The sequence below is a fragment of the Melanerpes formicivorus genome, unplaced genomic scaffold (assembly GCF_026170545.1).
Source record: "Melanerpes formicivorus ecotype bairdi unplaced genomic scaffold, bMelFor1.0.p_v2 SCAF_10, whole genome shotgun sequence".
NCBI classification, from domain to species: domain Eukaryota; kingdom Metazoa; phylum Chordata; class Aves; order Piciformes; family Picidae; genus Melanerpes; species Melanerpes formicivorus.
The window spans coordinates 9101390-9117206 of record NW_027142362.1 but is presented as its reverse complement, the minus strand read 5'-3'; the positions used below and the strand labels follow the sequence as shown (position 1 = coordinate 9117206).

General features: G+C 42.5%; 1 protein-coding gene across 1 annotated transcript in view; it reads right to left on the bottom strand.

The window, feature by feature from the left end:
* Nucleotides 1-15817, bottom strand: part of IQCH (IQ motif containing H) — an 83144-nt gene that overhangs the window by 31702 nt on the left and 35625 nt on the right. The window contains exons 14-15 of the mRNA XM_068143543.1: nucleotides 14043-14231; nucleotides 555-675 (exon numbers count right to left, since the gene is read on the bottom strand). Coding sequence (XP_067999644.1) covers nucleotides 555-675; nucleotides 14043-14231 — 310 coding nt within the window. The remainder of the gene's footprint in view (nucleotides 1-554; nucleotides 676-14042; nucleotides 14232-15817) is intronic.

Genomic DNA, 15817 nt, shown 5'->3' with positions numbered 1-15817 from the left:
GTAGAACCTCCTCCTGATTTCTAACCTAAATCTACCCTGCTCCAGTTTCAAACAACTGCCCCTCATCCTATCCCTAATAGCCCTTCTAAACAGTCCCTCCTCAGCCTTCCCACAGGCCCCCTTCAGATACTGAAATGTAGCTCTAAGGTCTCTCCAGAGCCTTCTCTTCACAAGGCTAAGCAACACCAACCCTTTCAGCCTTTCCTCGAAGGAGAGATGCTCCAGCCCTCCAATGCATGCTAGCCTTCCCCAAAGCCCATTGCCAAATGTGACAGCTTCCAGTACAGTGACTAGGGATGAAGGAGTTGGTGCTGATTGATCCAGAATCATGGGAGGAAGGTAACCCAGGATTAAACTAGGTTAAAAGCTTGCAGAGGACACATGAATGATAGACTAGTTGCCTATAATTCATTTGCAAATGAACGTTTGAAGTGTAATGGTGAAATAAAAGGAGAGAAATATATAAATGGGTCCGAGATGAACAAGAATATGGCACACAATATGGCATAATTACTCCTTATAACATTTAACAGCAACTTTGCAGTCTTATTTACCTTGACTAAGAAATGTTTGGAGGAATTTTTCCCATGTAGGGAATCGTTTCTCATTGACTGGCTGTACGTGCTGTGCTAAAAGGCCCGGCAGCTCCTGGGAGATCTTCACCAAAGCTGGCTCCTGCAGAAACAAATTAAATAGAACCACAAGCAATTTTACTACAGAAATGAAAACTGCTTGTGGGGTGATTAAAAACCAGGCCTCCAACAGGCAAAAAAAAAAAAAATGTGGTTACTGTTTACCCACAGTCAGGAAGCCTTTTTTAATTCTTCTGCTTTCTACTCTCCCATCCTGTCCTGCTCTGAAAGACAATCCCCTCCCCCCCAACTGCTTCAGCAGAGTATCTATTTATTTATAATTTATATTGGTAATTTATATCAATAATTTGATCTGGCACCTGAAAATGCTAAGTGCCTGGTAACTGCTCCAGGATCAATAGCAGCAGTCAATAACTTCTACGCTGTTTAGATTTTGAAGCGCGGCGTATTGAAATAGTCACATGTGCCAGCAGTAGTTTGCCTGATCCCATGTTTAAGCTGTGCCATCAACCCAAACAGCTTTTAGATTAAAAAAGGGAGTTATCAAAATCACAGAATCATAGAATTGTTTTGTTGGAAAAGACCTTTAAGATCATCGAGTTCAGCCATTCTCTAACTCTACCAAGGCTGGTGCTAAACCATGTCCCTCAGCACCGCATCTCTGCCTCTTTGAAACACCTCCAGGGATGGGGATTCAATCACCTCCCTTGGCAGCCTGTTCCAGGGTTTGGGAACCCTTTCAGTGAAGAAGTTTCTTCTTTATCCAACCTAAACCTCCTCTGGTGCAACTTGAGGCCATTTCCTCTCATCCTATCTCTTTTTCCCTAGGAGAAGAGACCAACTTCCACCGGGCTCCAACCTCCTTTCAGGAAGCTGTAGTGAGCCAGAAGGTCTCCCCTTAGCCTTCTTTTCTCTAGACTAAACAACCCCAGTTCCTTCAGCTGCTCCTCACCAGACCTGTTCTCCAGACCCCTCACCAGCTTTGCTGCCCTTCTCTGGACACGTTCCAGCCCCTCAATGTCCTTCTTGTGGTGAGGGCCCCAAAACTGAACTCAGATAAATCAGACAAGAGCATTTATTTTCCACTATCCAGTCTGTCACATAAACTCCCAGTGTATTTGTGCCCCTGTTTATGGTAGAATTTGACAAGTCATACTTGTAGGAGATAAATAATTTTTTTCCTACTTTCAAAGTCTTTATTATCACACACACAAAACAGCCCTATTAAATCCCAAAGCTAACTGCATTGCTTTCACTGTTCAAAACCATCCCAGAAGTACACAAGCATATAAAGTGCAAGGACCCTGACTCTATAGCTTCAGGCTCCTTTCCTTGCTGCTTCATAAGCGTTCCCCTGCTTCCCCTGGGTCTCTTTGCTTCTGCTTTACATCCTCTCTCCTCAGCATCCCATGCTTCAGAAGATGACCAACCGTCCTCTGATCTTGGCAATGTCCTTAGCCACAATCATATTATCCTGAGCTCTGGAGGAACACAATAAAACCTTTTGGCTAACATCTAATAGGACAAAAAAACCCACCAAACTGTTTTCTCCAGAACAATGTGTTTCACAAGATGGGGTTTGGCATCAAGTGCATGATGCAGTGTAACCAAAAATAGGAATTCAAACCCAGCTTACTGTGATTTATCTACCAGAATGAGAAGGAGGAAGGGCCAGTAATTTGCTCAGGGAAGTGGTAGAGTCACCATCCCTGGAGGTGTTCAAGAAATGTGTGGCCATGGCACATCAGGACATGATTTAGTGGCCATGGTGGTCTTAGGTTGACGGTTGGACTCAATGATCTTAGAAGGCTTTCCCAACCAACACAATTCTATCATTATATGATTAAGAGACCAACTTCATGTGTAGAAGACATAGACAGATCTTGTTTCTGGATTCAGTCTGCCTGTGAGACCTCAGGAAAGTGACTTTCTGTCTGTGCCTCAGCCATGAAAAAAGGACAGCTGTTCTTTCTACCTCACACAAAGAGAGAAAGATGCTTTAAAAAATACTGCCCAGAGAGGTGGGAGATGCCCCATCCCTGGAACCATTCCAGGTCAGGAGCAACCTGCTCTAGTTGCAGATATCCCTGCTGACTGCAGGGACTAGATGAGCTTTCAAGGTCCCTTCCCATCCAAAACATTCTGTGATACTCTCTGTCATATAATGGACGTTAGGCAAGAAATGTAGTGATACTTCCTCAACAGACCCGGTGCTGCTTGCTTAAATGAGGTCAGATAGCATTGGAAGGGGACTTGAGCACAGAATGAACTCAGGATGTCTGTTAGGACAACACAGATGAACAGTGACCAGTCCAGGAGCACTTTGCAGTTCAAAGCACCCTCAGCACTCACTGACTACGACAGATGAGTGTGTCAAAACCAGTCAGCTTACAAAAGACTCTTTTAAAGAAATCACCAATTCAAAGGTATCTGAGAAACATTCTTGTGAGATCAAAGCCAACTTTTATGAAGCAATGCTTAGATAGTCAAGGTGTTCGTGGAAGGCAGTCACACCTGGAATTGAAGGGGGTTTGCAACTGTAAGCTCTCAAAAGGCAATCACCCTGATTATAGGGAGTTTTGGTAGGCAAATTCAAGCCCAGATCCAACATTCATTCATCAAGCCAAACCTTTCAAAAGGATCAGGGCTCAGTAGGCTAATTTGATTTAAACTGGACAGCATCTCCAGAAGAGCTTGAGCTCTTGATATGGGCCCCAAACAATTCACAACTGTAGCCTCAATGGAATCAGGGAGTGTTTGTTCAAATCTTTCAGCTGATGTTTCATAGTACCAGTAAAAAAAAGAAGCAGTCCAAACACTGTTTATGTCATGCAGAAATCTTTCAATCTATCCAAACCTGTTCTGCACCTTTTTTTGTAAGTAGTGAGCAACCATTTCCATGTAGATTTATTACAAAAGGTACAGAACAAATCTGGATAACAGCAGTGAATAACAACAATTTTTATGCAGGAATCTTTAAATCTATCCAAATCTGTTTTGCATTATTTTATAACAATGAATAAGCATGGAAAAAAACAACCACCTTCTCCCCTCCCCCTTTCCCCCCTCTCCCCAAAATAATAACTTCTCCCTTTCTTTGCAAGCTGAATTTTGAAAGGCTTCCTTAAAACAGCAGTTGCCACAAAAAATGAGGACCAAATGGGGCATATGTTGAAGGCAGTGGTAGGAAATCTACTGGAGACAGCTCAGTCAGCAAAGAAAAGCCTGTTGAGAAGTAAATAAACAGAAAGAAGAAATAGAAATAGGAAGACCTGGGGACAGAAAGAGGCTGCAGAGCAGAATGCATGAGAAAGACCTAAGGCTTTTTAGCTAAAAATCAGAGGGAAAGGAAATTACTTAGACCTTGCAAGCAAATAGAGTGAAGAAAGTAACTCCAAATAAGTAAAGCTGACTGGGCCAGAGAGGAAAGAAATCAGCAGACAGATCCTCAGCAATACAAACTGCCACATCTCTGCTGAAGTCAGTGAAGCTGGGGCAATTTATGCCACTTCAGCAGCACCATGACAATTCATACCGGTTATACCACGTATCCTTCACACTGCGATCAGTGGAGCTGGGATAACTTATTCCAGCTGCCTGGACGTGAACTGATCCAATCCAACTTACTCTGATGTTCTCAGCAGCACCAGTAAACCTGGTTGTGTTGGAAGAGGTCAGTAGTGCTGTCTTGCTGTCCAAATAACTTTCATTAGGTCCTGTTCTGGAAATTAAGGTTTGTTGATTTTTTCCCCTTCGTTCTGATTTGCTATTTTCCCCCCTCATTCAGGCAGGTGCACGCTGGCCAGAACCACAACCTACTGCACAGAACAAAGCAGTCTGAGAGGTTTACAAAGATGGAAATGGGGTGGGGTTGTTTTTTTTTTGGAAGTGACACAGTGAATGCCCTTATCTGCTTAAAAGTTTGCAACCTGCTTTGAAGCCTGGGCATTTCCCTGTTAACTGCAAAGTTTGAAATTAAAAAGTACCAATTTTGCCTTCCACTAGCTGGAAAAGTATGTTCTGATGGAAGGCAGCATCATGTAAAACAGCCATCATTACCAAGGAACACAAATGTTTTTCGTATGTAAAATTGCTTTGTAAAATATTTGCTCCATCTGCTGAAAGTAGCAAAGACAATTTTCCCTGATAGCTAATGGCCCATTTCAGCTGGATGGCAAACGATTCACCGTGCCTGCGACTTGCATTAAGTAGGATGGTGAAAACAGTGCACAGAATTCTCCACTTATGTAGCATTATCTCCTCGCTGCTTCCTGAGAGCCCGTCCCTCATTACCACGGCCTTCGCTTTGGATCAGCACACAGGACGAGGGTTGCTTTTGACTCAAGAGGCTTTTTTGTCAGGCTGAGGCACATATGCTATGCTTCAATACAAAAGCACAAAACAGCCACTTCCCTTCAGTAGGAGAACAAGAAGGTTAGTTCTCTTTCAACTTTCCAGCACTTAAACTGCTGTTCCTTTTTTTCACACCACATGGGGCCATGGTTTTCTCTTCTGGCTCATGCTGTCACTCTCCACGCTGAGGATTTCAATATATAAAGATCAAGCACTTCTTTTTAATTCCAAATTCAACAACATGCACGCACACACACACACACAACAAAAAGGGGGAAAAACCAAACCAAACCAAACAAAACCCTACTGGCCCAGTCTGAAAATAAAAAAAAGCCAACCCAAAACCCCAACACAACAAAAAAACCAACAACGACGACAAAAAAAAACCCACAACCACCCCACAACCCTCCCAATTGCTTATTTCATTGTATACTTTGCCATTCCCATTCCAAAAGCACATGTTTACATTGTGCCCCGAACTACTTCAACATCTGCTAACAGACCAATAAAAAATAAATAAACCAGGATTGTTTAGCAAGAGAGATCCTTTCCATTTCCTCCCTAATGCTCCCAAACTGGCGGCAGCAAGATGCTGCGGGAGCGCTTTTCATCCCCGCCACCTCACAAAACAATCTACGGAGGGAGATCGAATATGAAATCCTCAGCTGCCTCGGCTGCCCAAAATCGGGCAGAGAAATGAAAAAAAGGAATCTTGAAAGCTCTGGGAGCTTGTCAGAACAGTTCTGTGTTGATGCACAGCATGTTCATTTGAGATTGGGATCATTTTAGGAAATAATGTGCCTTTTCGGTGCAAAATGACTCCAGGTCCACAGTTGCCTTTTTGGGGGGGGGCACCAAAGGATACTTTGCTTTTTTTAAACCCAGAATTATTCCATGTGCATTGCTAGTTTGGGCATCAAAGGACAGCTTTATTAAATATTTTGGCCTTTTATTTATCTTTTTTTCCCCAATCCAAAATTACTCCCCCTGCATTGCTATTTTGGGGCATAAAAGGATAATTCCTATTAAATAGTTTGCCTCCTTTTTTTTTTCCAATCCAAAATGACTGCATCTGCATTGCTTTTTTTTTTGGGGGGGGGCATAAAAGGATAACTTTATTAAATAATGTGCCCTTTTTTTTGGTTTGTTTTAGAATCCAAAATTACTGCACTGCTTTTTTTTTTGGGGGGGGGGAGTGGGCATCAAGAAGAATTTTGGGAAACAATTTGCTTTTTTAACTCCCAAAGGACTGCCTCTGCATTGCTATTCTGGGGCATCACATGAGAACTTGATTAAATAATTTGCTTTTTCCTTTTTTTAATCCAAATTTACTGCATGTGCCTTGCTTTTTGGGGGCATAAAAGGATAAGGTTCTTCACAATGATGTGCTTTTTTTTTGGATCCCCAATTACTCCACGTGCATCGCTACTTTGTGCACAAGCCCCATTATCTTTTGTGCAGTTGCAGCCCTTTACCTTGCAGGGCTCCCCGCACTTCCCCTCAGAGCAGAGAAAACGGAACAGAAATGTCACCAGCCTCAAAAAATCCCCCTTTTTAAACCCAAAAAAAAAATCATATTTCTTTCAAACTCAGCCTTTGTAAAGCCAGGTACAAAAGGAGGTAAAGGAACATTTGAATGCAGCAGAGATCTCACTAGAAGCCAAACAAATTTAGATGCCTGCAGATTAATAACATTTTCCTCATTAACTTCTTTTTTTCTCTCGTTTGAGCTGTCTAAATTTCGTTCACTTTTGTTCACCTGCAGTCCCTTTTGGGCTTGTTATGTCTGAAGAAAGGATTCTAATGACACACACACACACACACCCCCTCCAAAAAAAAATGGGATTGCAAAAATTAAAAGGCACCGATGTAGCTGATCCAGCTTCGCCTACCCGGGAATTTGGTCTGAATTGCTGAGCTGTAACGCTACAGGAATCGTCAGACAAAACCTGCTTTGTCTTTCACAATCAACACACAGTTAAACTTCTTTTTGAGTTGCCTCTGTGTTAGTTTGGGGGGAATTCAGCAAAATAAACGTTTTTAAAATAATCCAAGCAGGCGTTTTATTGGCTGCTGTAACATTAACGGATTCCGGCTTCCTTTAGTGCTCTTGCTCTCTCCTCTCCTTCCACGCTGTTATTGCTACAAACTGGCACTTAAATTCAATTGATTCAAAAATATTCTGGATCCATATGGCCTAAAACCCTGGAGCTGAAGTTCTGATATTGCCTCACTGCTGTTTTCTAGCATTTGCCTCTACTCCAGTCCCCAGATGGTGGAAGTAACATTTAAACCTCCTTTCCTCTGCCTTGTACAATAGACCTTGGCACCATTTCAACTGTTTACTCCGGTAATTAACAGCACTGATACCACAACAATTACAACTCCTACAATCTTCACACAATAATGCTATGAATTAGTGAGAGCTAATGGCTGGAAGGTATAGTGGTTCCAGACTGCGAGATCTGTGCATTTTTAGAATAAAATAAAAGGTACAAACAGCACGCTGGCGGTAGACAATGATTACCTAGTAATTAGTTTACACAAAGCTTCCTATTTAATGGCAAAACGCTGTAATTAACGCGTGACAGAAAATCAAAGGGTACTTTGTAAGCATATGAAAAATTAACACTGCAGGCCTATAGCTTTATGTACTGATTAGAAGCATATTAAATCAATAGGACATACAACCCAACAGCTTGCGGATCTGATTATTGCAAGCCTCGGGAATGGGTATCGCAGCTTTCATTTAACCGAGGGATCCGATTAGCAGGCTTGATTTTACTTAAGGTTTGGGAATCACCTGGAACATCACCTGGAACATTAGACACGCTAATATATATTAATAAAGGGAATAAGAGTACTATGGGCTGTTTGCAGATACAGTTCGTATTAAACTCTTCAGGATATCTTGCTGACAGCGCACTCAAACAACCTGCAGCTGAATTGCTTTATAGGGAATCAATTTCTTCCTCAAGTCTTTGCGGTCTTTTCCTATTAAACATCATAGGGGTTTGAAGCAATTTTAAAAGCCTGTCAAGATGCTGTAAATGCATTTTTTTTCCCTGGGTATCCGACAGTGTTTCTGGCCCTCTTCAGGCTGCAAAAAATATCACACTGCATCTGAGTGTGTGCAGGAACAGCAGCAGCAGCGGCGCTTCAGAGCGCCTTCAGAAGACTTTAGGTGTTTCTATTAAGACTAATTAAATAGCTTGCAATTTATTCCAGTTTGGGTAATATATGTAGCCTTGCCCTCAAACAAAGCTGGCAGTGTTAAAAATGGTAGACTACAGAAGAAAATGTTTTCCCATGAGAACAGTTAGACATTGGAATTATCTCCCAAGAGAAGCAGTGGATTCCCCTACACTGGATAGTTTCAAGACTCAGCTGGACAGGGTGCTGGGCCAGCTCATTTCAACTACATTATCACCTAGAGAGGTAGAAACAGATGATCTTTGGGGTCCCTTCCAACCTGGCATTCTGTGATGCTGTGATCAGAGCAGTGAAAATGGGACAGGTGGCAGAAAGGGAACGAGCAGTGCTAGGAAGCTACAACATATTCAAAAGCGGTCAGAAATGAGTGGGCTGGCAGCACCACATATCTAAAATTTGACACTATTATGGCTGATTTTAACTCAACCCATTTATAAACATTCTCTTTACTCTGAATTCCTGGCTTCAGGAAAGCACCAAGATATGGGATGTAAGCCTCAGGATCCTTAGAAAGAATGCACTCAACCACTTACAAATCTCACACTAATCCTGATTCAGATAATCACAAAGTTTATTACAGAACTTCTGGAAGTTAATAAAAAATTGTTTAATTCCAAGAACTAACCAACATTTTGCATCATTTTATCTTGGCCTTCAAAACTAATTTTCCAGGAGCAATCAATGCAAACCCCTGCAAGTAGTGTCTGAATATTGCTTTATGCCACTCAAACCCCTGAAAACAGTGTCTGAATAGTTTCATGCAACTCAAATCCTGCAACCAGAGCCTGAATATTTCTTTATGCCCCTCAAAAGAACCAGAGTCTGCATATTGTTTTATGCCACTCAAAATCCTGCCACCAGTGCCAGAACATTGCTTTATACCACTCAAAATCCTGCAAGCAGTGCCTGAATAATTGCTTTATATCACTCAACATCCTGCAACCAGTGTCTGAGTATTGTTTCATGCAACTCAAAAGAATTAGAGTCTGAATATTCATAGTTTCATTCAGGGTTGGAAGGGACCACAAGGATCATCTAGTTCCAACCCCCCTGCCATGGGCAGGGACACCCCACACTAGATCAGGCTGGACAGAGCCTCATCCAGCCTGCTCTTAAACACCCCCAGGGACGGGGCCTCGACCACCTCCCTGGACAACCCATTCCAGGGTCTCACCACTCTCATGGTGAAGAACCTCCTCCTCACATCTAGCCTGAATCTCCCCACCTCCAGCTTCATTCCATTCCCCCTAGTCCTATCACTACCTGAGATCCTGAGAAGTCCTTCCCCAGCCTTCCTGTAGGCCCCCTTCAGATACTGGAAGGCCACAATTAGGTCACCTCGGAGCCTTCTCTTCTGCAGACTGAACAGCCCCAACTCCTTCAGTCTGTGCTTTATGCCACTCAAAATCCTGCCACCAGTGCCAGAATATTGCTTTATGTAACTCAAAATCCTGCAACCAGAGTCTACATATCACTTTATGCCACTCAAAACAACCAGTGACTGAATGTTGTTTTATGCCAGTAAAAATCCTGCAACCAGAGTCTGGCTACTGCTTTATGCAACTCAGTTGGCTTGTCTGGATTTTGCCACCATTTGAAAAAGATTCTGATTTCCTCCCACACATTTAAGTGAATTAACTAAGATACAGTCTATAAAGAAAAGAAGCCGTGACAAACCACCATGACCCAACCGGAGGCAATAAGATTCAGACACTCTGAGGTTTTAAACAGGAGGCTGCCCAAGCACATTAAATAGCTTTTTTTCTCCTACAATAGATATTTAATGGAGAGTTTTGAAATGGTTCTGTAGCTATAGCCAATTATAACAGCTTATTGAGGGAATATTTGTTGCTTGGTTTCCTGTGTCTTGTTCTATTCTTGTATTTTCAGATCTTTTTTTGTTATCCCCACAGTCATCCCTTTTTGTCAGTTTTGTTTGTTTTCAGTCTGATCTTGGTTACCTTTAGGATTGCTGATAGGTAAACTATCATGCAGCTGATCCTGGTGGTTAATTAAAGAGTCATAGGGTAATAAAAGAGAAGTCTGAAATTAGTTTGGCTAGCAATTTCATCTAGAGATGGTATCTAGTGATTTAGTTATACAAGAAGATGGGATCTCTACATAGCCCTGGATTATTTTATGTGAAAAGGAGAAAAAAAGTGCAACACTAAGAAAGGAAGGAGGACTTTAAGGATTCTGAAGAGTTTGAGGTGGTACTTTCAGTCCTAAAATGAAGTCACCAAGAACAGGGTGGCAAGCAGGTTAAGGGAGGTTCTTTTCCCCCTCTGCTCTGCCCTGGTGAGACCACATCAGAATACTCTGTCCAGTTCTGGGCTCCCCAGTTCAAGAAAGTTACAGGGACTTGCTGGAGGGGGTACAGAATTGGGCTACAAAGATGCTGAGGGAACGAGAACATTTCTCTCTTAGGAGAAAAGACAGAGAAAATCTGGGCCTTTTTAGTCTGGAAAAGAAAAGACCGAGGGGAGATCTCATCAACGCTTATAAATACTTCAAGGGTGGGTGTCAGGAGGATGGATCCAGGCTTTCTTCAGTGGCACCCAGTGGCAGGACAAGGGGCAACAGGCACAGAGTTGAGCATGTGAAGTTTTACCTAAACATGAGGAACTTCTATAATTTAAGGATGACAGAGCACTGGAGCAAGCTGCCCAGAGAGGTGGTTGAGTCTCCGTCTCTGGAGGCACTCAGAACCTGCCTGGATGTGTTCCTGTATGATCTTCTCTAGGTGAACCTACCTTGGCAGGGTAATTGGACTCAATCTCCAGAGGTCCCTTGCAACCCCTACCACTCTGGAACGAAGTGTTGGACTAAACATTATAAATTTGCAGCCAGATACAACCTGACTACTTTTCAGCCTGGTTTTCTAAGGATTCTTTTTGTCAGGATGCTTTTCCTCACCAGTAACTTTTACAGCTGTTTGCTATTTTCAGCAGCATAAGACAGAATATTTGAGGTCTCAGAGATCTTTAGACTCCTGCATATTTCATTGCAGTGGGTGTTTAGGTGGGGAGAAAGATCCTATAAATACTTAACTGAGGGAAATAGCACAGCATAAACTAAGGGATCCCTCAGACTCCACATGATTGAGAGGGGTTGTGAGGTAATACATTTTAACTGCAGAAAAGGCCATACATGAAACTCAACTTCATTAGTTCTGGCATTCAGAGGACTATTTGTAGTTTAAATATTCATTGGTATTTAAATGTCTTAATTTCAATAAGCATTTGATATTTCTCTCTGTTGTGCCAAATTCATTCCTAATGTAATGGTTTTAAAGCCAGAAGGAATGTATCCAGAAAGGATTGTTTAATTTACATAAACTACTCATTATAGCTCTTTGGATTTTTTTTAATTCAGTCAGAACTGGTCTGAAATTTTTGTTTGATTGAATTATATTGCATATTAAAATTTCAAATTGAGCTGATTACAGCTCTGTTACATTTGACAAGTACAAAATAATTCCACATTATAAAACAGAGCTTATCCTATAAAAGCTGAAGGGCTTAATTTCTCTGATCTGCTAAAGATCCCTCACTCTGTGCAAGTCAAGCAGCATGGAGGAGGGGACTGGAGAGCCACCGTAGTACAGAGCATCAGCCAGCCACTGGGCTCTCTGCAATTCAAAGCTGGGAGAATTTGCCCACATTGTGCTCCCATCATCTTGGTCAGTGGTGCAGAAGGCCTGAGTCACCAGATCTAGTTATCTGCTGGTATAAATCAGTGACTGGCTTAGAAGGGCCCTTTAAAGTTCATCTAGTGCAACCCCCCTGCACTCAGCAGAGACATCTGCAACTAGAGCCCCAAACACCACCACCTGGAATGGTTCCAGGGATGGGGTTCTACCACTTCTCTTGGCAACCTGGCCCAAGGTCTCACCACCCTCGGTGTAAAATATTTCTTCCTTCTCTTCAGTCTGAATCTCCCTTAGTTTAAACCATCACCCCTTCAGCTGTCACAACAGGCCCTGCTAAAGACTGTTCCCTTCCCTATTACTCAGTGTTAGCATTAATGGTCCTGTTTCAGTGCTTTTTAGTTCTTTCACGGCTAAGTGCCTCTGGATAAAGGACATGGTGATAACTTTGCTCTCCCTTTCACACTGCATTTACCTTGGGTTTTGATGCGACCAGGAATCATCCTATTAGAAGCTCCTAAACATAAACATTTGATGGAAGTTGGAAAACACATAAGGAATAACTCCTTTGATCTCCTTTCCTGAAGTCAGCAGGAAAGCTTCCCAAAATCCAGACCAGGTTTAAAACTTGCTGCCATTTTGAACATCTTGTTGGAGTGGGGGTGTGCAAATTTGCCTACCTTCTGAGAACCCTCTCTTGTAGAGCAGGAGACCTTTTTTATACATAACGAATTGCCGTCTCCACTGAGTACTGCCATTGAGAGCAGAGGATTAAAATCATCCTTTGTTAAGGAATACCATTGTAATGACACACATTTAAACATCAAAGCATTAGTTTATGAGCACAGGCATGCTTTAATGTCCTATTACAGTATGGAGACCTGTTTCTTTTGATAATGAAGACATTGTGTCATCGGCAAAGGCTGCCACATACACAACGTGTGCTGGCAGGTTATTAAAAAATTCAGCTCCTTGATGAAAGACTATCCTGCAGGCTAGGAGCACTGTGAAAAGAGTCTCCATTCTCCTGGAATTATTAGAAATGAGAATATGACTGTAAGCAGTAAATTATGTTAATACTTACAAATAGCATCATTTGCATAGCGGTTTAAGATGCCATACCCGGATTTTCCTCATTGGTATGGAGTAGGCAACAGATTAAAAATCATGTAGTTGGTGAGTTTGATCTGTGTAAAAAAGCAAAAATCTATTCCATCTGAAAATGATTTTAGATGCCTCATTTCAAAGGCACCATTGGGCAAACAAGAATGCAGGAGAGGATTAGCGATGCGTTTTACCTTGCTAACCTCATGCAGCAGCTGAGTTGTCTCCGTTACTTTGGCTGCTGCATCAAGGGCACAATTCCCAAACTATGCCAAACACCTCTGTAAAGCCTTCATCCCACTGTGTGCTGCTGAGGACTGACAGCTTATAAAAAGTTTCATCTGGGGGCCCCTGGTTCTAATGATCACAGAATCAGAGAATAGTAGGGGTTGGAAGGGACCTCTAGAGAACAGGTTCACCTAGAGAAGATCTCACAGAAACATATCCAGGCAGGTCTCCAGAGATGGAGACTCCACCACCTGTCTGGGCAGCCTGTTACAGTGTGCTTTCATCCTTAAAGGAGTTCCTCATGTTTAGATGGAACTTCTGATGCTCAAGTTTGTGCCCATTACCCCACGTCCTGTCAACTGTGTGCCACTGAAAAATCCTGGTCCCATCCTCCCAATCCCCACCCTTTAAGTATTTGTAAGCATTGATGAGATCCACCCTCAGTCTTCAGGCATCCCTGCCCATGGCAGGGAGTTTAGATTAGATGATCTCTAAGGTCTCTTCCAGCCTAAGCCATTCTACGATTCTCCAGACTAAAAAAGCCTGATGTTCTCATTCCCTAATTATCTTTGCAGCCCTTTTCTGTACCCTCTCCAGTGAGTCCCTGTCCTTCTTGAACCACAGAGCCCAGAACTGGCCACAGTATTCCAGACATAGTCTCACCAGGGCAGAGTAGAAGGGGAGGAGGACCTCCTTCAACCTGCTTGCCACACTCTCCCTCATACATCCCTGGAGACTGTTGGCCTTCCTGGCCACAAGAGCACATTGCTGGCTCATGGTCATCCTGTTGTCCACAAGTACCTCTAGGTCCTTTTCCCCAGAGCTGCTCTCTGTGAGGATGAAGCACAGTGGACTATAAGAAGCCATGACAACAAACAAGACACTGCTCCTATGTTACTTACGTGGGCCCACGTCTGACTCCAGATCTCGGGGCTGTATCTCTGACATTCCTCTTGAGCCCAGTGGTAGCATCTCAGATATGAGATATCACAATAAGCAGTGCCATTTCCTCCAGCTTCATTGTTCACTTTAAACAACCAACACCACACTTCCATGTTGTCAATGATGAGCTGGCTGAGCACACTGATCAGCTGTGGAGCAACAACACAAAGGTATTTTGCACTACAACAGAATTAAATTACTCCTTGATTTAGACTACTAGTTCTCAAATATTTGGACATGGACTTTATTTTCATACAATCATTTTGGCTGGAAAAAACCCTTTAAGATCATTGAGTTAAATCATTCTCTAACTCTACCAAAGCTGGTGCTAAACCAGCCCTCAGCACCACATCCCTGCAGCTTTAAAACACCTCCAGGGATGGGGATTCAACCACTTCCCTGGGGAGCCTGTTCCAGGGTTTGAGAACCCTTTCAGTAAAGAAATTTCTTCTAATATCCAACCTAGACCTCCCCTGGGGCAACTTAAAGCCATTTCCTCTCATCCTATCACTTTTTCCTTCAGAGCAGAGGTCATCTTCCCACCTGGCTCCAACTGCCTGTCAAGGAGTTGTAGAGAGCCAGAAAGTCTGCCCTCTGTCTCCTTTTCTTCCCAGTTCCCGCAGCAGCTCCTTAGAAGACTTGTGCCCTAGACCTTTCACCAGCTTTGCTGCCCTCCTCTGGACCCACTCCAGGACCTCAATATCTTTCTTGTAGTGAAGGCAATTTTCTAACTATGTTTTCTGTTTCTTAGACATGCTTGTGTTGTTAGAGGCATTTGGACATCTTTGGATGAAGACTATATGGATTTCATCCCATCCCTGAGTCCCGGTGGGCAGACTCCAAACTGCAGTGAGCACCTCTGGCGGTCAATGGAGTTGTGTTCTGAGAGAGGAATTTGCCTGTTCAGGGCTTTTTGTCCAATTAGGATCTCAGGTTTTGGATAATCAGGGCAGCTCAGTGAAAGTTTGTGACAGGGAATAAGAGGGGATGGACTGCTGCATTATTTGGAAAGAATGTGAGGAAGAGTTGTGCAAGACTCTAACAGCAGCCAAACATCCGTGAAATTCTCCTACTGGAGAGTACCTGACATGGTTCTAAATGTACCAAGGAGCTACCAGGCTGTACAAAAATGCTAATTATTTATTGTGTTTGTACGTGGATTTAAATGGCTTTCAAATGCCTTTTGCCCAGCTGCTGTAGGATTCAATTAGCTTCTTTAAAACTGCAAATGCTTTTGAATCTGGTAGCAGTGCTCTTAGGTCTGGCTGCAGTGCTTACAGCCTTCTGCATTTATACACAGGCACTTTGGAGACTTTTGTTTGTTTGTTTTAACATTGACCTAAAATACAATTACATGTGTGTTCCAGATGCTGTTATTTGTGGCTTTGGAGAGCACCATAAATGTGTTGGTTTTGTCCTGATGGCTCCCCTACAGTAATGCAAAGGATCAATAATACTGTAAGGACTGTACCAATCATAAAGAATTATGTGCTATCTTTAAGTGAAAATTGAATTGTGCTTTAACATAGTAGCACCTTGCTTTGATTATTTAACCTCAGATGTCAATATTTCATACCAGCAAACAACAGAGCTAGAACTTCCATAACACTGTGGTATGAATCAAAACTATTAGATGCACATAAATTATTTAACAATAAATCAAAGAGCTGTTTTTCAGATCATTGATCATATAGTTAGTTCATCTGCTAGAGAAGCTGAATTGTATTTGTGCAGC